General features: G+C 41.4%; 1 protein-coding gene across 8 annotated transcripts in view; it reads right to left on the minus strand.

Annotated features, from left to right (window-relative positions):
- INO80D (INO80 complex subunit D) overlaps positions 1 to 21,388 on the minus strand; it is a 71,826-nt gene that overhangs the window by 12,131 nt on the left and 38,307 nt on the right. For all 8 annotated transcript variants that reach the window (XM_047720856.1, XM_047720862.1, XM_047720863.1 and 5 more), the window contains 5 exons: positions 15,798 to 16,022; positions 9,309 to 9,418; positions 7,600 to 7,733; positions 3,167 to 3,384; positions 2,308 to 2,465 (listed from right to left, as the gene is read on the minus strand). In XM_047720856.1, the coding sequence (XP_047576812.1) occupies positions 2,308 to 2,465; positions 3,167 to 3,384; positions 7,600 to 7,733; positions 9,309 to 9,418; positions 15,798 to 16,022 (845 nt within the window). The remainder of the gene's footprint in view (positions 1 to 2,307; positions 2,466 to 3,166; positions 3,385 to 7,599; positions 7,734 to 9,308; positions 9,419 to 15,797; positions 16,023 to 21,388) is intronic.

Below are 21,388 nucleotides of genomic sequence, written 5' to 3' on the forward strand. Positions count from 1 at the left end.
CGAGAATGAGCAGAGCTTCCGCTGGTCCTATATTACAAAAAGTAGATGCCTGTATTATTTTTCAACAATATTCTATGTTAAAGGGGCGCCTGGGCGGCTCAGTCAGTTGAGCTCTGACTCTGGATTTCGGCTCAGGTCATGATCTCAGGGTCATGAGATCGAGCCCCACGTCGGGCTCCATACTCAGTGCCCGAGTCTGCTTAAGTCTCTCTCTCCCTCTGCCCCTCCTTCCCACTGCATGCGCTCTCTCTCTCTCAAATAAATAAACAAATAAATCTTGTATAACCTGGATGGCTCAGTGGTTTAAGCCTCTGCCTTCGGCTCAGGTCACGATCTCAGGGGCCTGGGATCGAGCCCTGCATCGGGCTCTCTGCTCAACAGGGAACCTGCTTCCCCCTCTCTCTCTGCCTGCCTCTCCGCCTACTTGTGATCTCTCTCTCTGTCAAATAAATAAATAAAATCTTAAAAAAAAAATCTTTTAAAAATTGGGCCCCTGGGTGGCTCAGTCAGTTAAGCGTCTGCCTTCAGCTCAGGTCATGACCTCAGGGTCCCAGAACAGAGCCCCACATCAGACTCCCAGCAAGGAAATGTGCTTCTCCCTCTCCCTCACCCATGTGCATGTGCGCGCTCTCTCTCAAATAAATAAATAAATATAATCTTTTTAAAATAAATAAATAAAATGGCCACCTGCATAGCTCAGTTGGTTAAGCATCTGACTCTTGATTTCAGTTCAGGTCCTGATCTCAGGGTTGTAGGATCAAGCCCCACATTGGGCTTCATGCTCAGCAGGGAGACTGAGATTGTCTCTCCCTTTGTCCCTCCCCTACACACGTGAGTGCTCTCTGATAAACACATAAATCACTGAAACCAAACCAGTGTTCTAGTAAAGAGGGTCCCTGTGGAACAGAGAAGCTTCCAAGGACTGGACTGGAACCTGTGTCACATCTTCCATTTATCCACAGCACCCTCTACACCCAGCTCATCAAAGCATTAAATTCTTAAGGATTTTGAGCAATACCAACTTAAAATGCACGGTGACCAATCTGACTACACCTATGTTTTTACGTAAAGTTAAAATCATTAAAATAGGAAACATATCCATTCAGACTGGAGACAAAAGGCTGTGTAGGAGTCCCCCTTGGTTCTTCTGCTCTTGAACTGGTTCCTCCAGCAGGAGGGTGGCTGTGGACGACTGGACACAAACTCATGCCTGCGCGTGAGCACCCCGCATTTCCCTCCACTCACACACTATCTTTTCAAATGCTTTTTGTGACCTGCTAATCCTGTTCCTCTCCTTCTAACTCACTTTCACAGAATGGAAGCCCCTGGGCTGCTGCTGATTTCACTTCCAATATAAAAAAATCGAGGGGCACCTGGGTAGCTCAGTCATTAAACATCTGCCTTCAGCTCAGGTCATGACCCCAGGGTCCTGGGATCGAGCCTAAAGTAGGGCTTCTCGCTCGACTGGAAGCCTGATTCTCCCTCTCCTGCTCCCCCTGCTTGTGTTCCCTCTCTCGCTGTCTCTCTCTGTCAAATAAGTAAATCTTTAAAAAACAAACAACAAAAAAAAACTACATAGTTGGGAACTTGACTAATCACCACAAAAATATCCAGTTTTTTTTTTTTTAATGGGAAAGAAACATTCTAAGCATATAAAAGGTTTCCCCTGAAAGCACCAGAGACCTGGTGAGATTAAGCAAACTTTGTTTTGGAAAAATGCACTTCAACTGACATACAGGTACTACGATTGGGACAAGTTCCAAAAGGCTTCAATAAAATCAAGTTTAAAATGTTTTTGTTGGGACGCCTGGGTGGCTCAGTCGGTTAAACATCTGCCTTTGGCTCAGGTCACGATTGCAGGGTCCTGGGATCGAGGTCCTATGTAGGACTCCTGGCTCAGTGAGAAGCCTGCTTCTCCCTCTGCCTGCTGCTTCCCCTCGTTGTGCACACTCCCATTCTCGCTTTCTCTCTCTCTGACAAATAAATAAAATCTTTAAAAAAAAAAAAAGTAGTATGTTTTTGTTGAAAAATAAAGTAAAATGACTCATTGTAAAGCAACAAAGTTAAAAACCTAGCAATCAAATGATCAATCTATTAAGCCTATATAGCACAGTGAGACAAACCACACAGCTCTCACCTGTAACAAGGTAAAGAGCTTTAGCAGTGCTGAATTTTCTGTGAGGCGGGGTACTTCAAACACATCTCAGAAACACTATTTCCCTTTTAAAAAGCTCATTAAAAAAACAAAACAAAACAAAACAAAACAAAACAAAACAAAACGGTCTTGAATCAAAATGTTGACCATACCTTCAAAAAAATCAAAATCTTGTAAGTCATCAGGTAGCCGTGGCAGGACGTCTGAAAAGTCCTCCTGGTTCAATTCCAAGTCATGTGGAATGTCAGTGATCTCATTGGCAATGTCATCCGGCAACTCATCAGCACTCAGCTCTGGCGTGGACGGGCTCCTGGGGAAGAGGACATGGTTGGCCCCACCACTCTCCTTGCCCCTCCACACCAGTGTCCCCAAGACAAGTTCGTCAAACACAAAGATGGGAAATCCTAACCCAAACCTCTACTTTCAGAGAAGGACATGTGAAAGCAAAAGGAAGACCTCGCCATCCACAGTCAGTATTTCTGCAGCTTCTAACCAGGTATTGACAGAAGTTTCAAGATAATAGTTCTACTTCAAATTAGTAGAATGAATTATAATTTTGGGCACTGATTTCTGGTAAATTTCAAATCTAGTCGAAATAATAATTTTTAGAAACGACATAAACAGATAAAGTGGAGATGCTTAGCTGAAACTCTGAGAAGCCTCATTCTTTAGGTGAAAATGCTAAGCCCTGCCAAAACTGGTAGTTCATCAGGATTCTGATGGAATATTTCTGCTGAAGCATATATGGAACTTCTGTTAAAGCAGGAAAATCTGAATGGAAAATTAAATGCTCCATTTCAGCATCTGCTTTCTGCGTTGTAACAAAATGTTTTACTTCACATCTCTCACTCAAACATTCGGTAAAAATTATACTGGAAACTACAAAGCCGAGGCTGATCTATCAGATGGCTTCTGGAGCCCAGGCACAATGCTAGAGAAGAACGTGAAGTTACACGTTCTGAGAACCATCCAACACTAGAAGGAAACGGGAGCTTCCGCGCCGCCACTGACCGGATCTGAACAGCCTCCACTGGCAGTGAGACGCTGGTGGGCATGCTGAGGTTCCCTTGGGGTACTGCAGGGGGGATGGGTTTTTGGGGTCGACGAGGTCCACGCCTTCTCTTCTTCTTGTGTTTTTTGGTAAGTGCAGGAGGCTTGGTTTTTTTCCTGGGTTTCCTCTGCGGCTGGTGCTGAACCTTACGGGAGCTATCTCCTCTCAAGAAATTATCCTTCGGAATGAATAAATGGTATTTTTAAACTGAGACGGTTTGGGAAAAACCTAACAGCTACCTGAAAAAAAGGCATCGCTTAACATTCTATGGAAGGCCTAAAGCATCCTGCATGCCTACAGCTGTGCACAGCAATAAAGGAACGAATAAAGAATTCATGTTTTAATTTAATTCAAATCAATTCAATATACACGTACAGTTCATCCCATACTCATACCCAGACACTGTGAGACCGTGGCAGGCCAAAGGGGAGGTGCAGGTGGGTAGAAGAAACACAGGAAAAAAGAAGACATTGGGATCGGCGTTGTAGAGTAAAAACATAATGAATGAAATGTAATGCACTCTCAAAGAACTTACTCTTCCACAGGAAAAATAGGAATGCAAGTATACATAAATACAGTACAGAGAAAACAAGGTAATAATGATCTTCTATGGATATACAAAAGGAACATCAATTATTTTTAGTTGCATGATTAAAAGGAAATGGCAGAAAGAAGAAAAAAGAAGAGCAAATAACCAAGTATGACTTGTGTTTGGGATGTGGCATATGGAGGACGGACTAGGAAAGTAAGCTGTGAAGTTTAGCACCAGATCATGTATGACTCTGAATGCCGTTAAGGATTTTCAACTTCATCTTCTAGGTAATGGGAAATGATTTTTGATGAAAGGATTAACACAACCTGACAAATGTTCTGAAAGGAGTAACTAGGCTCGTAGCAATATAAAGGGACAGACAGCCAAGGCAAGTGGAGGGAGGCATTATTTCCAATCAGAGGCCTACTTCAACGGTCAATACAAGATAAACGACTACGGCGATGTGAGTGGGATTGGAAAAACAAAGCCCTGTAGGGACAGAATTCTTAAGATTTGACAGCTCCTTGGATGTGCTGTGGATGAAGGGAAGAGAGCACCTGAAGAAGTCTCTAGGGTTTCTAGGGTTTCTAGGGTTGACTGTTAAATGATATCATTAGTGGGAACAGAGCACAGCAGAGTAAGGATTCAGAAGAAAAGTTAAGGAATGCAGTTTGGCTCACAATTTGAGGTATGAACATGTCCCAGGAGATAGGAAAAAAACAGTGTAAGGGATAAAGAATGGGGTGGAGATGTAGCCTCAGAAATCATGACATGGTAAAAGTCCTTCCAGTAATTGACATGGGCCAGGGAGACAAGGTAAAGAGAGAAGGCCATGGGACCGCAGCATTATAGAACTGTTCCAATTAAGTGAGTAGACAGAGGAAGAACCAGCCAGGAAGAACAAGAAATTGACAATATAACCAGCCTTCTTCAGCAGCCACCCTTCCATCTGAATACTGCATTTCATTAGTTCCAAGATACACACTGGAGTGTCTCTGCAACTCAGGTACATCTTACAATAATGGCATCTTACAATTGCTGTTGACCCAGTGATGGTCATGATAGTTGGCATTGCCTACATGCGTGCAAAGATGGTAACAGTTCTTGGTACTGTGGCTGTTAGAGTCTAGGTATGTACATTGTTGCTTTTACATGAAGAAGAAAAACCAAGTGTGCGAAAGCACAAAAAGAAATAGCATATACAACTGTCAGTACTGAAGCAAATACTCATTATTGAAGATCTGACCACAGTTCCTTTTTCTTTCTTTTTCAAAGCAACAACCAAATGATAAAGGAATATAACCACAAAGTAGACCAAACTGTGTTCCAGCTGATGTACGTAGAAAACACTGCCTTTCCCGGTCAAGTAATACAGCAGAAACGTTAGACCAGTAGGATTAGAAAAGATAGAAATTAGAAAAGATAAAAATCTATGCCTGTTTAAGTCTAAAGAAGCTATTTTGATAAATATAAATCAAAAAATTTTAAGTGGTAAGAAATGCACCGTGCCCCATTTTTAAAATCTCTTGGTGGTATATAAAACAATCGTGGCTTTTACAATGGATGCCACCTTTCATTTAATGAATTCATTAATAACTCATAACTAAATACATAAAGAGTACAGACAACAGTATTTGAAAACTAGTAACTAAAACTAGTTATTAATACTTAAACAAATTTAAGACAAGAAAGAATAAGATTAAAGTATCAATTCAGGAAATCCAAAAGGTCAACACTAGCCAAATATTTGGATCGAAACACAAATACAGACTCCAGTCACAAATGTACGAATTTATAAAACAAACAACAAAAAAGAAAGGCTGTTTCCCAGCGTCTACAGTTCTTTGACTCAATATTTGAGGTCTACTTTGACTAGATCCAGTATTTAATTCAACAAACAGTATCCAAGCGACCACTGGTACCCACCAGGGTGCTGGGCACCCATCCCAGTCTCTCCCTCTAGGACCAGTGTTAGGTAGGAGAAAGTCTGTCTAGCCCAAGAGCTACATGTCCACACTCGGTACCACCTAGCTCTGGTTCTAGGTGTGTGTCTTATTCTCCTAAGCTTATGCCTTGTAGCCCAACAATGTCGTTGGTCATGTGCTAGGTACTCCACAGAGAACTGCCCCTGACTGAGGCCCTGCCATGCTCCTGGTAGTCCCCCACACAGCTCCTCTGGAGCACTGGCACCCCCAGGCCCTGGAGGCTTTCCTCATGCCATCTGTTCACTGCCTACACTATTCACTCCCAACTTGTTCACGGCCTCCTTCTACCATGTTCTGTGTGTCAGCCTGGACTTCCTGTAGCTTGAGCTGCTTCTACCAATGGCTGTTCTATCCACTGGTTGAACCTAATTCTTCATTTCAACCCTTCCCAGCCATGTGTCTTACTCAACAGTGACTTCCTGGGCATCTCTGTTCTAAGCACCAGGGATATAGCAATGAACAAAAAATGTTCCTGCCTTTGTAAAATTTACATTCTAATAGAGGGATACTGGCAACAGACAAACTAACTGAAAAATAATATAGGCTAATGCGGCCGGAACTCCAGAGGTGAAGGGGGTACAAGGTGCAGCTGCAAAGACCAGATCAGCAAGTCTCACAGGCCAGGTGAGAATCCTGGATTTGACTCTGGATGTGATGGAAAGCCACTGGAAGGTTCTGACTGGGAAACTAAAATGATCACGTGTACATTCTCAAAGGCCTGCTCTCATAGCCGCATACTGGAGGATTCCAATTATATGACATTCTGGAAAATGTAAAAATTATACGGGCAGGAAGCCATCAGCGGAGACAGCAGAAGGGGCAAACTGCAGGGGTGGGTGCAGCCCAAGAGAATGTGGGAGGTTAGTGGCACATCTGGATTATGGCGATGGTTACAGGAGTGTATGTGTTGTCAAACTCCGAGAACTGCGGACCAAAAAGAGTGAGTTTTACTGCATATGAACTCAAATGTCTGTGGGGCAGGGGAGGGCCACAGCAAGAGGAAGGGAGACCAAAGTCATCCGGGCAAAGGTGAGGACAACTAAGGCTAGAATGGTGGCAGCCAAGCTGGCACAATGTGTTTGGATTCAAGACCGTTTGAGAGTAGAGCCAAGAGATTTGTATATCATCCACCGTGAGCCTCTCACTGTGGGACTGATGGGCTACAAAAGTTTGCTATACTCAGTTGTGACTTTTAACTTAAAACAGTCCTTGATACACATTTAGTGCATGGCAACACCAGGAGCACAGCCTTGTACTGTTACATCCTGGTCCAGTGGCCATTCGGCTACCCTGATGAACCCCTGAAAGTGCAAAATGCTTACAGAGAGAAAGAATGGTCTTACTCAGCTTTTTAATGCATTATACCTTGCATACTACCTAGCAAATAGTGGAACTCAGCAAGTATCTGGGTAAAAACAAAACAAAAAAAAATGTACTTAATTACAGAAAAAATTGGCTTCTGGCTAAAATTTCATCAGGTATCTATGACATTCACTGAATTGTATATATAAAAAAGCAAAAATCTAGAAAAATGGGGCAAATAAAACTTGAAAAATCTGTTAATCTGTTAAGTGTACGAAAATGTACCTTGAGGGGGAGGGAGGTATGGAATAGGAATAAATAGTAAACAAAATAACTGTATATAAGTAACGACTAAATACCTTCTGGAAAAGTTTTCTTTTAAATTAGGCTATGAAATTAATCCAACTGATCAGGACCAGCATATATATATTAACATTTTATATACATATTTATGTATTAACATATTTATTTACGTACACACAGTTTTTAACTAATGCAAACAATACTTTTTACTGTGGATTGCTATCAGAGAAGCTTGAAAGTCTCTGCTGCAGAAAATCAAATCTGAACTCACCATTTTTTTGGCATGTTCTTCACACAGCGGGGTCTGGTGTGTAATGTCGAACACGGGCACAGAGCACTGCTGTCCGTCTGCAAACTTGGCTGTGCAACTTGAGAAAAGCTGCTGAGAGCGGTTCAAGAGGATATCTGTGGTTTTCAAAGTTAGGAATATAACGCACTGAAACTCAAATTATTTAAGTTTTCAATTTTTATATAAAATCTGCTTCTGGGGCGCCTCAGTTGGTTAAGCGCCCGACTCTTGGTTTTCGCTCAGGCTGTGGTCTCAGCGTGATGGGATCGGACTCTGCTCAGCGGGGAGTCGGCTAGAGATCCTCTCCCCTTCTACCTCTCCCTCACTGCATGCACGCACATGCTCTCTCTCAAAATAAATAAATTAGTCTCTAAGGAAAAAAAAAAAACCTTCTTCCCTTATTTGTGTTTCCTAAGTAGTAAATTTTCTTATCTATAAAAGCTGAAGAACCAAGCCAACTACTGATGTGGGAAATGGTAACTGTTGAATTTATCAGAAGATACTTCTAAAGGAGTCTACTTTGCTCAAAGTCTCCTAATAGGAGTCTCCTTTTTAGGCATTCTGATTTTTGTTATTCGGAAAAAGCAGGGTCATTTCATTCTTAACACACTAACTCCTAGAAATTCCACTATAATGGTTAGAAAATACCACTTTCTTTTAAGGAAAACTTTCATATATAATCCTCATCAAGAAGAATAAAAATTTAAAGATATAGTTACAAAAGCTCATCTATCCAAATTTGATTTTTCATTTCCCATTTTCAACATGAAACTCAAACTCACAACTTACAGAAAGTTACTTTTAGATCAAAACTTTATCATTAAAACTAGAAGATCAGCTTTACTTGATCAACATTTTTAAACGTCCAAACTTTTAGCCCCTAGCTGCATTTCCTCAAGACATACTTCATACCTATCAAGGGACTACCTTTGTTTTTCCTTTATACTTTAATAGTTGAGGCTATTTATAAAACCCTGACTGCATAGAAAGTGCTGCTGAAAAAGTTGTGAAAATTTGATGCCAGGTACGAAAGGAGGGCAAAAAGTCAAAGATAATAAAGAAGAGCAAGTAATTGCTACTGTATAAATTTTTTAAATGCTACTCAATTTTAAATGTTTAATAAAAGTGAGAGTAATAAGATTTCAAAACCAGCCTGAAGCCCTTTACCGCATGTTTTCCTCAAGTATATTCTGTCTTAATGTATCTTCTTTCCTAGTCAGTGATGTTTATCTTTCTTCCATTTCAAATCAGCACTATGTTCAATACAAAATAGCAAATTATTCCCAGGGCAAAAGGGACACTGTAAAACTACGTAACTTTCTGGGAAGACTAAAATCAGATTTTGAATAATACAATTTGCCTTCTCCATGAACGGGTGTTATAGTTGCCTCCTAGAAGCTATGCAGAACCACGGCAAGCACAAGATTTCTTGCAACGGAGTGACCGCCACCGGAAGAACCTGCTACTTGCTATCAATTTTTCAGATTCTGATATAATTCTTGAATAAAGAATCACAACAACAGAAGTGGAAAAAAATTACTCGGGAGACTTCATGAAAAAAGTTACACAAAAATTTTAAACATTACAATAGTTAAGATTTCAAAAGTTATCCACTCGGCTTAAGAATGAAAATACCAGCCCTGAATGAGTTAATACTTTTCGGTGCACACTCCATTCAGTTAAGAGGATACGCTGGAAACAGTGTCTGGTGAATGGAAGGGCTTTGTTAGGGCATCGTTCACCCTTCACGGTTCCACTGCATGCGGCTGGCTCTACTGCTCTCAACTTGGTCCGGCTCATGCTGAGAAAGCAAAGAGACAACATTCATTTTTAAAAGAATGCTGGGAGAATCCAGGGCAACTTTACAACACCAGGCTGGCAGGTTGTAACACCAATATTTTACCTTCCTACGTTCATTCAGTAAAAAGGTGACTATGAGGTACAATGACCAGTTCCAGTATTTCCCCAATCTACTGACAAAACCAGTAATTATATATTATCATCGATCTCCACGATGCCTATTTTTTCTTTTTAAAGTGGTATTTTGGTTCCTTTGACGTCAGAAACAGCCAGTGAGGAGACAAAAAGGGATAAAGAACAGGAGACTGGATTAGCAGACCTAATTCGGAATCTCAGCTCTACCTCTTCCCAGCTGTGTGACCTTGGGCAAGTTACTTAACCTCACTCAAGCCTCAACTTCCCCATCTATAAAGTGGAGATAAGAGTACCTTTGGGGGACAGGTAAGCACCAAAAGATATAACACATCTAAAATACTTATCATATACAGTGGATAGTTTAATACCTAGTAAATAGTTAATGGTTGTTAGTTCTTGGTATTATTATCCTCATTAGAGTCTGGTCATGTGAAGCTGCTAAACAGTGAATGTGCAAGAAACTTGACCTAATATAGAAGAAAGGTGTAATGACATGGAGAAATGGTTGATTTGCTCTCATCTTCCAAAATGAACTCATTTTGGATATATGTTTTAAACTTTTCAAAATATGTACAATTCCATCTTTCATTAAATGTTACCTCCCCTCTGTATATTCAAAATTTAAATATTTGATTCTTACTTTTAAATTCATGAGTAGGCAATGTGTTCACAGGGTCCCAGAAAAACCAAAGAATAAAAAGCTAGGCAACAAAGAGTCTACTTTCAGGGTGCCTGGGGGGCTCAGTGGGTTAAGTATCTGCCTTTCGCTCAGGTCATGATCCCAGAGTCCTGGGATCAAAGTCCCGCATCAGGCTCCGTACTTGGCTGGGAGCCTGCTTCTCCCTCTGCCTGTCACTCCTCCTGCTCATGCTGTCTCTCTCACACACACAAATAAATAAATAAAATCTTAAAAAAACAAAAACAAAGAGATTTTTATAAAATAAATAAAATGTTTTAAAAAGTCTTTCTAGCTACCCTTGTCCCAATTTTCCAGTTCCCACTCCCTCTATAGTAAGTATTCGTTTGAATAGTTTGTGGATCTTTCCATAGTTTTTTTTTTACAAACATTAAAAATTAAAAATACATAATATTCAAGTTCTTAGAAGTACAAAATTGTCCTGAGATAATCTGACTCTCTGAAGCATCACAAACTGGTAGGACTTTATACCTATCTGAGGGTAGACAAGGAAATCTACATGATATGCTGAATCACATGTCAGGCATCACGAATAAAATAGCTTTTGAACTGTTTCTATATCTAAGGATGATTTTTTTTAAAGATTTTATTCATTTATTTGACAGACAGAGATCACAAGTAGGCAGAGAGGCAGGCAGAGAGAGAGGGGGAAGCAGGCTCCCCGCAGAGCAGAGAGCCCAATGCGGGACTCGATCCCAGGACTCTGAGACCATGACCTGAGCCAAAGGCAGAGGCTTTAACCCACTGAGCCACCCAGGCGCCCCTATATCTGAGGATTTCAACAGAATGATTTACACTAATCAGAAGGTCATTCAGATCCCAAAGTACATACGAATCGAAAGAAAATCTAAATAAAATTTCTACTCTAACTTTCATATAAAAAGTACATACAAATAGAGAACCAGGTACTGCCATCAAAGGCATTTTAATTAAGGGTTCTGCCAGAGGTGTCAGAGTCACAAGAGTGGGGAAGGGAGCCATTAACTTATGTCTATAAACCGGACAGACAATTTCAAATAAATGAAGCCGTACTATTGTGGCAGCCTACCCCAATTCTCTTGGTCTAGATTTAAATAGAAGGCATTTCTCTATATCGAATAGATTATTTTTGTGGAACACTTCAAGAATCTGCTCAGCCATTCACCAAGCCTCGGATACACTACAGTCCCTCGTTTTTTCTTTTTCCTAGACTTCGAAGGGAACTACCGGTTTCATTTTGTAAAATTGCTGATATGTTCCAACTCGCCAAACCTTCTCTTAAACAGTAACATAAACTTAAAGTCAGAATTTCAATACCCCCCCGGATGATTAAGGTAAAAATGCCTGATGTTAGACAGATTTTTATTATCCGAATAATCTCAACAAAAGGAGAATTACCAAAACATTTTGATGTTTTTAATGTAAAAACACCTACTATGAGTTTCCCTTCATCTAATCTATGATTAGATCCCCCTTTTATAACTAAATTTCTACACAAACAACACTAGTCTCTGCAGGATTGTGGCTACAAGATAACTAGATCTGAGTTTATATACTTAAGCTATTTCAGTGGTTTAGTCCACATATTCACCAATATATATGACAAAGCTCTTAGATGAGAAAGAATAATGTTATTCAGTTTAGATCCAAACTGTATGTTAAAGGATATCTACTAAAAGGCAGTCATCAAAGTTTTAAATTCTAAAACATTTAAAGCCAACTTTTTAAATGTCTTTTGTGGAACCAGTCTTTGAAAGCAAAAACATCAAACAGAGGACATTATCCAACTAACAGCTAATTTTTTGTGAGCCTGAAATACAACGTAAGTTAAGCAGTAAACTACCCATCACCAACAAAGGATTATGGCTCACTGTTATATGATTATCAGTGAGGCACTGACTAATAAACTTTTTACTAATCATGAGTGACAGAAACAAATGACATCAAATTAATAATTAGAGTTCGTCTTTGTATTTGTTTAGTAATATTTAATTACCACGAAATTTTTTTAAAAATCACTAATGAAGGTTTGGGAAATGTTCTGGGAAAAAAAGGGGGGAGTGGGGGGATTCTGCCAGTTAAAAATCATAGATAGATACAGTCTTCTACACAAATACTGATTGTCCCAAACTCAGAGTACAGTCCCTTAGATCTTTGACAAGATCCTAATAATATACTAGATTCAATGTATACAATGCTCTACACATACAGACTGCTTCACGCCAGACAAAACTGAAGTCTCTACTGAAACCGTACACTTGAAAGCATTATCTAATGTAAATGTTAGATATCATTATTTTATTTTATTTTTTTTTTATTTTATTTTATTTTTTTTTTTTATTTATTTTGACAGAGAGATCACAAGTAGACGGAGAGGCAGGCAGAGAGAGAGAGAGAGGGAAGCAGGCTTCTTGCTGAGCAGAGAGCCCGATGCGGGACTCGATCCCAGGACCCTGAGATCATGACCTGAGCCGAAGGCAGCGGCCTAACCCACTGAGCCACCCAGGCGCCCCTAGATATCATTATTTTAAAACCTATGTTAAACCAAGTGAATTCTTTCAACAAATAGAGAACAGACATCTCTTCACTTGTTTAATTCTATCCATTCATTCATCAATACCAGAGACTTAAGAACAAAATGTACATTGTTCCTGCCCTCGCAAAAATGACTGTCTAGCTTGGGGCGCCTGGGTGGCTCTGTCGGTTGTCTGCCTTCGCCTCAGGCCATAATCCCAGGGTCCTGGGATCCAATTCTGTGTCCGGCTCCCTGCTCAGCAGGAAGTCTGCTTCTCCCTGTCCCTCTGCCTCCACTGCCCCTGCTGCTTGTGCTCTCTCTCAAAATAAATAAAATCTTAAAAAAGAAGAGACTGTCTAGCCTGACAGAAATATTAGTATACAACTGGACAGTGAAGCAGAGTATGGAGCACAATAAGCATATGTAATTGGGGACCTAACATAGTGGAAGCTGGGAATGTTTCTCTGAGAAAAGTTAAGTCTATGAGTACAGAAGCTAAGACTTAAAGGACGTTCTAGAACGGACACTACCTCTCCCCTACACAGGAGTCGGGGCTCTAAGAGTGAGTAATATACTGCAGGCAGTGGTCGTTACGTAGTATACGAGACACACACACCAAGTTTCAAACAACCTTAATGTCCTAAGCAGCAGAAAACTCTTAGGGGCAGAGTATCTTTCTGATAAATGCAACTGAAAAATAGGTTATTTTTTTATAACCGATATTAACGAAAACCAAAATATGTAAAACCAAAATGACATTTCAAAAAATATATAGGTACGTAAGAAATATGATCAGAGGCTATAAATAAAGGTTTTTTCTAAGTTTTGTTTTAAACTCCTTTTCCTCAGTGACTCATGATCACTACAGGGAAATTTTTTTAAACTTTCATTTATCAATTATACTACCCTTTTGAGATAGCTACTGCTAATATTTTGATAAACAAACTCATAAAATTGTGTGTGTGTGTATTTCAAGGTTTTATCTGAAAAAAATAGTAAGTAAAAATTGTGAAATAGGGACACCTGGGTGGCTCAGTGGGTTAAGCCACTGCCTTGGGCTCAGGTCATGATCTCAGGGTCCTGGGATCGAGTCCCGCATCAGGCTCTCTGCTCAGCAGGGAGCCTGCTTCCCTCTCTCTCTGCCTACTTGTGATCTGTCTCTGTCAAATAAATAAATAAAATCTTTAAGAAAAAAAAATTGTGAAATAATAAACTCCATAAAAAGCTATGTCTTCTGGGGCATCTGGGCGGCTCAGTTGGTTGAGCATCTGCCTTTGGCTCAGGTCATGATCTCGGGATCCTGGGATCCAGCCCTGTCTAGGCTCCCTGCTCAGCGGGGAGCCTGATTCTCCCTCTGCCCCTCCTCTCCATTTGTGTGCTCTCTCTCTCTCAAATAAGTAATAAAAAATCTTAAAAAAAAAAAAGAACTATGCCTTCTAATCTGAAAATTATTTCCTTAATTAAATGTGAAGATAGGGGCGCCTGGGTGGCTCAGTGGGTTAAGCCGCTGCCTTCGGCTCAGGTCATGATCTCAGGGTCCTGGGATGGAGTCCCACATCGGGCTCTCTGCTCAGCAAGAAGCCTGCTTCCCTCTCTCTCTCTCTCTGCCTGCCTCTCCGTCTACTTGTGATCTCTCTCTGTCAAATAAATAAATAAAATCTTTAAAAAATAAATAAATAAATAAATGTGAAGATATTTTGGAAAATTTTAATTCAATTAAGCTAGTTTTCTAAAAGATTTTATTTATTTATTTGGCAGAGAGAGAACATAAGCTCGCTTGTGGGGCTGAAGTAGAAGCAGACTCCTTGCTGAGTAGGGAGCCCAACCTGGTCCTCGTTCCCACAACCCTGGGATCATGACCTGAGCTGAAGGCAGACGCTTAATGACTAAGCCACCCAGGCGCCTCTTAAGCTAGTATTTTTAAAGGTATATAACCTAAATAAGTAATTATGATTAAAGTTTTCATCACCTAAACTGATTTCCAAAATGATAACACCACCACAATTTCTTCACTGAAGTATTAGGTAACCTCTACATGTTCAATTTATGGATTTTCAGTCAATAACATACTACGCACACATTATAAACCGTGTTTTCGAAACAAGTTTCTGAGAATATAGGTGAATGGCTATATGATATATTTTTAAGGGAAAAAATGGGCACATTGCTTTTAAATAACATAGACCCAATTTTACTTAAATATATACATAAAACAGAGAAAGCCCAAGGACTGACATCTGTATTACAAAGCCATTAAGAGCCGTGTTTTAAAGAATTAGTATCATGAGAAAACGGTTATAATTCAATGTTACATGGGAAAAATTAGGAAATACAATATACCTAGGGCATGATCTCAATTTTGCTTTTTAATACAAATACATGGCTCACTGGAAGATTTCATACACACACAAACACACACATGTACACACACACAAAGAAAAAAGACTACAAGGAAATAATCAAAATATTCACAGTGCTCATTCACTGTTCTGTGCACGGTGATATTATGGAAATCCCCCCCCATTTTTTTTTATATTTTTCAAATTTACAACAAACAAATACTTGGACTATAATGTAAACAGAAAAGATTTTTCCCCCCCAAAGAAATGCAATGTAATGAAGTATTCTGAAGACATAATATGCAGGATAATGGAGATACTAACAGAAAATATGCTGGAAACAAAATTTTTTTAAAAATGTAAGTAAAAAATATAAAATACTATTTCTGTAGTAAAAAAAAACAACCTGTAAATATCACTTTTAAATAATATATGAAATTTCTAAGCATTGTGATTGTTTTAGCATTCTCAAATACTTTCCCGAATAAATTCTCGTCAAACTCGGGCAAAGTGACGGTAACACTTTTACGGACAGCTCGTGGCGATGTTCTCTTACCACGTGATGTTAAATTTTCTCTGAGCAAGGAAAACAAAATGCAACGCTCAAATATTTCAGGCTTAACCGCCCACTGTCCGCTGCGCCTCAACGAGCCCGTCGCAACCCAGAGAAAACGGAGCGGGAGGCCGCGGCGCCGGCGGACCGCGGGGCGCTCACCTGGTGCGGCTGCACGCAGCCCGCTGCAGCTCCTGCATCAACTGGCCGGCGCACTCCGGCTCGCGGCTGGCCGCCTGCAGCAAAGCTTTCCTAAACGTGTGCCGGCATTTCTTTTGACGAGATTCTGCCCGCTCCAGGCGGCAGAGGTGCTTATATTTCTGCTGAAAGTAAGTGCAAAGTTGGGTCACCCTGGAGCTCCTACTCTCCGTATCATCGTCATCGGACCTGGAGAGCGCAGGGAGACAAGGGAGGAACTGATGAAACGTGAGGCTCGGTGTAGAGAGGGGGAAAGCGGGTCAAGAAGCGGGTCGGAGGCACAAGGGTCACAATGTGGGGCAGGTGAGCACATCACAGAATTCGAGGAGAATTCCGGGAGGGCTGAAAGGAAGTACCGGATTTCGACAATGAAGAAGGCAGCAGGGCCCACCCAGCGCTTTCAGACGCTTCACCTTTCCAGCATGTCAAAATCGACACAGTGCATCAGGGTCTTTTAAATGTTAAGGGACTTGGGGGTTCTCGGGAAGAAAACAGTTTCTTTACCTTTACTTACTAAAATGTCTGAGTAAATGACACGGCAGTTCTGAGGAAACACTCAGTGTAATTTCATAACAGATAGGTCATACCAGAAACAGAGCTTTATTTATTTGGCAGACAGAACACAAGTAGGCAGAGAGGCAGGCAGAGAGAGGGAGAGACAGGCTCTCCACTGAGCAGGGAGCCCAATGTGGGGTTCGATCCCAAGATCCCGGGATCATGACCTGAGCTGAAAGCAGCCGCTTAACCAACTGAGCCACCCAGGCGCCCGCACATGTACTGTTTTTAACTCTCCTTTACCTGCTCAACACTTAAGAGAATGTGGATTGTAGGGGTCACAATCATTCTATAATAATTATTTTTAAAGATTTTATTTATTTATTTGACAGAGAGAGAGAGAGGTCACAAGTAGGCAGAGAGGCAGGCAGAGAGAGAGGAGGAAGCAGGCTCCATGCTGAGCAGAGAGCCCGATACGGGGCTCGATCCCAAGACCCTGGGATCATGACCTGAGCTGAACGCAGAGGCTTTAACCCACTGAGCCACCCAGGCACCCCCTTTCTATAATAATTTTTATTATTTTCTTAACATGAGATACCATTTTTTTTTTTTAAGATTTTATTTATTTATCTGACAGACAGAGATCACAAGTAGGCAGAGAGGCAGGCAGAGAGAGAGAGAGAAGGGGAAGCAGGCTCCCTGCTGCGCAGAGAGCCCGATGCGGGGCTCGATCCCAGGACCCTGGGATCATGACCTGAGCTGAAGGCAGAGGCTTTAACCCACTGAGCCACCCAGGCGCCCCATGAGATACCATTTTTAAAAAAGATTTTTTAAAAAATTTGAGAGAGAGAGAGGAAGCAGAGCAAGCGAGAGGGGAAGGGGCAGAAGGAGAGGGAGAAGCAAACTCCCTGCTGAGCTCAATCCCAGGACTCCAGGATCATGACCTGAGCCAAAGGCAGACACTTTAAGGGACTTAGCCAGCCATGAACTTCCCACTTTGCAAATTTCTGGTCTAAGAAATAAGTCCTAAGAAACATGTTCTCTTCAGTATAGCAGCTACTACAAAAACACCAAGTGAAGGATCTTACTTCAATCTTTTCATTTACTTAACATTCAACATTTGCTATTATGTCTATTACACGGAGTCCTACAGGAGAAAAAAATTTAAGCAGTTTGCAATGCAGTTGTACAAGATAAACAGATCCCCAAAGTTAAACAATTCAAAAGACAAAACAATAACTAGTAACAGTAACAATAACTAAAAACAATAACTAAAACAATGGGGCAGGCTGACCAATGACTCAAATATCTGACCTCCAATTAGAAAAATCTAGGAGTTTTTCACATTGAGATCCCAAGACCACCCTAGATCTACTGAACCAGAATTTCCACGGAATGGGGCCTAGGAATCTTTATTTTGAATTGTTCCCTGAAGTCCCACACCAGGTTTTCATTTGGGAGTCCCAGTCGAGCCGGTAGATACTATAAATATCTTCAATGTGAGGCAGAGAACATACGGAGGTCTAGATATGGCTCACGTGCTATTAAAGTTCACGAGCAAGATTGTTGGATAAGAGGCTCGGCAGAGGAGATGCCAACAGAACCGAACTGTGAAGAAAGGGTAGAATTTGAAGAAAAAGGGTACCTCACAAGGATAAATAAATACAAGCCGGGCTTCAGAGATGGACAGGATAGAGAACAGCAAGTACTAAAAGTAGCTTGCTTTGGCTAAGACATGGTGTACATAGGGGAGTGCAGTGGGTAAGGCAAACTTTCTAAACCTAACCTTTATTCTACCAGCAGTGAAGAACCTCGTAGAGTTTGAAGAAAACAGATAACAATAATAGAACCATGCACAAGAAAGACTGCACTGACAGCAGGCAGAAGTGAGGAAGACGGGTGCCTGAGTGGTCATGATCTCAGGGATCTCTGGGATGGAGCACCGCATCAGGCTCTCTGCTCAGCGGGGAGCCTGCTTCCTCCTCTCTCTCTCTGCCTACTCGTGATCTCTGTCTGTCAAATAAATAAATGAATAAATCTTAAAAAAAAAAAAAGAAGAAGAAGTGAGGAAGTGATAGGGAAGAGGGCAGGGAGGAAATTAGTATAAAACTCCAGGAAACAGGTAACAAGACCCCACACGAGGGCAGCAGCAGCCGGACTGCAGAAGAGGAAAGGGATCCTGCATGTATGAAAGGCAGACCTTGTCAACTGGGATGGGAGGATGCAAGGGACACTAATCATGTGGCCATTTCCGTCAGCCAAGACCAGGGAAGAGGAACACGAGCAGACCCGGGGCAGGAAATACATCGCATTTCAGACCTGAAGAAGGTAGAGTGCAGATGAGGTGTCCAAGGCAGCAGTGGGAGAAACTGTAGGAAACGATAAAGAGGAGCACAAGAACGAAGGGACAGACTTCTGAGCCAACAGCTGGCCAACTGAAGGACGGGAGGCACTGCAACTGAAAGGCCACAGAGGTAATAGAAAGAACAAGACCTATAAGGCCATTACCATAAAAGAATTAGCTCAATTTGGTGCCTGGATATGAAGGATAAAAAGTCGATAATGGGGCGCCTGGGTGGCTCAGTGGGCTGAGCCTCTGCCTTCGGCTCAGGTCATGATCTCAGGGTCCTGGGATCAAGCCCCACATCGGGCTCTCTGCTTGGCGGGGAGCCTGCTTCCTCCTCTCTCTCTCTGCCTACTTGTGGTCTCGCTCTATCAAATAAATAAAATCTTTAAAAAAAAAAAAGTCGATAATGACTCCATGACTTTGAACTTGCATAACTAGGAGAATGGAAGGGCTATTAATAGAAAAAAGAGAGGAGAAACTGCAAGTCTTAAAGGGAGAGTAAAGCTCAGGTAGATAATCACTTGCCAAAGCTGTTATTTGGAAAGACTCTCTTACGGCGGGGAGGACACACCAGATCGGCAGTTCTCAAGTTGACAGTGAATGTACAGATGCACCTGGATGTTGAGGCATGCGCCATGATTGTAATAAAAATTTTCAGGGGCGCCTGGGTGGCTCAGTGGGTTAAAGCCTCTGCCTTCGGCTCAGGTCATGATCTCGGAGTCCTGGGATCGAGTCCCGCATTGGGCTCTCTGCTCGGCAGGGAGCCTGCTTCCTCCTGTCTCTCTGCCTGCCTCTCTGCCTGCTTGTGCTCTCTCTCTGTCAAATAAATAAATAAAATCTTAAAAAAAAATAAATAAATAAAAATAATAAAACAAAGCTTATGCAGAAGTTCCACGCTTAACACGCAGTCTGCAGACCCGCACAGGTCCACGGACTGTCCCCGGCATGTCCTTAACTAGAAAATCTCCAACATGCCTCCCACTTCCAAGATGCTCTAACACTCGTATTTCACACCTGGTTGTGGAGGAAGAGTAGCATTCCAGGCAGAGAAAGGCCAGAGGCCATTGTCTACCGGCAGTGACAGGCCTGCCACCTACTGCATTCTCAGTACTCTGTTTCCCCATCTGTGATATCAAGGAGAGCTGGCTCACCTACCTCCCAAGGTTGGGAAGAGAACGAAAAGAAATGACCTATCTGAAATCACAATATAAGCATAAGTATTATTATTAGATACCGAACCCGTATCTATTATCTAGAATCAAATCACTTATTAAATACATACATGCAAAAAACTCTTGGCCTAAACACTTTTACCATGAGCTCTAGCAACAGTCAAAGAAAAAATTAATTCGAATCACACACAAAATATTCCAACTGTCCAAAAAGAGAGGAATATTCTTTTTTTTTTTTTTTAAGATTTTATTTATTTATTTTAGAGAGAGATCGAGCATAAAGCAGGGGAAAGGGCAGAGGGAAGGAAATCTCCAGTTAACTCCACACTAAGCATGGAGCCCAATGCCAGGCTCGACCCCACAACCCCAATATCATGACCTGAGCCACAATCAGGAGTCTGACAATACACCAACTGAGCCACCCACGTGCCCCAAGGGAATATTCTTTTAATTAAGCTAACCTAAACTTGACGCCAAAAACTTATTAACAAGGGCAATATAACAAAAGGAAAATTATAGGAAAATCTTATTAATAACTTCAGAGGCAAAATGTATTAATAAGTTGAATCTAGCAGCGTAGAAGAACAAGAAATATCCAATCTGGGTTAATTAATGTAGGAATGCAACAATTATTTTTCAATCTGATCTTACTAGATCGCTCTCCTGCAGAAAAACAATTTATTCTTCTTTCCTTTCATTTTCCAACTTGCTACTGCCTTGCTTCCTCCCGTTGTTTTCCTCATTTTCTTCTCTTTCTCTCCCCAGTCCTCATGTCAGTATGGAAATTCTTCATGTTCCTAACTTCAACAACACTTAAATACTGAAGACACAAGTTTGTTCTCTAGCCCATACATACCTCACAATTACATTTCAGACACAAGGTATTTATCTGGCGTGCTCATCCACATCTAACTAGCCCAGAAATGCTGGAATTAGGACAGAGAACTGGGGAGGAGGGGCACAGAAGGCAGCACTCTGAAGACCTACAGGGGCCTCTCAGTTCTTCACCTGAGTACTGATCAGTACAGGAAGTGTGTGAACTGCCTGGAAAGAGAAGGCCAGACTCCCACAGAACAGGCATAGTTTGTGTTTTCATCATTCAAGGGGAAACACCTGCAACCTGCCGGGCACTGGGTAGGCCACTCAGGAGCAGACCGCCGCAAAAGTGGGGGTAAAATGAGCCCTCCGCTAAAGGCTGCTATGGCCCTATTTCATGAAATCTAAAAAGCAAGACTCACATTTATTTCTAAGTATTTTAACTATGTCCCCAAACAAAGCTCTTAAAGGAAGACAAAATACCAGAATCAAGTAAGTGAAATTAACAATGTCTGGCATCTAATAAGAAATTATCACATTCAGGGGGGCCTGAGTGGCTCTATGGGTTAAAGCCTCTGCCTTCACCTCAGGTCATGATCCCAGGTTCCTGGGATCGAGCCCCGCATCAGGCTCTCTGCTCAGTGGGGAGCCTGCTTTCTTCTTTCTCTCTCTCTGCCTGCCTCTCTGCCTACTTGTGATCTCTGTCTGTCAAATAAATAAATAAA

The sequence above is a fragment of the Lutra lutra genome, chromosome 3 (genome assembly GCF_902655055.1).
Source record: "Lutra lutra chromosome 3, mLutLut1.2, whole genome shotgun sequence".
Classification (NCBI taxonomy): domain Eukaryota; kingdom Metazoa; phylum Chordata; class Mammalia; order Carnivora; family Mustelidae; genus Lutra; species Lutra lutra.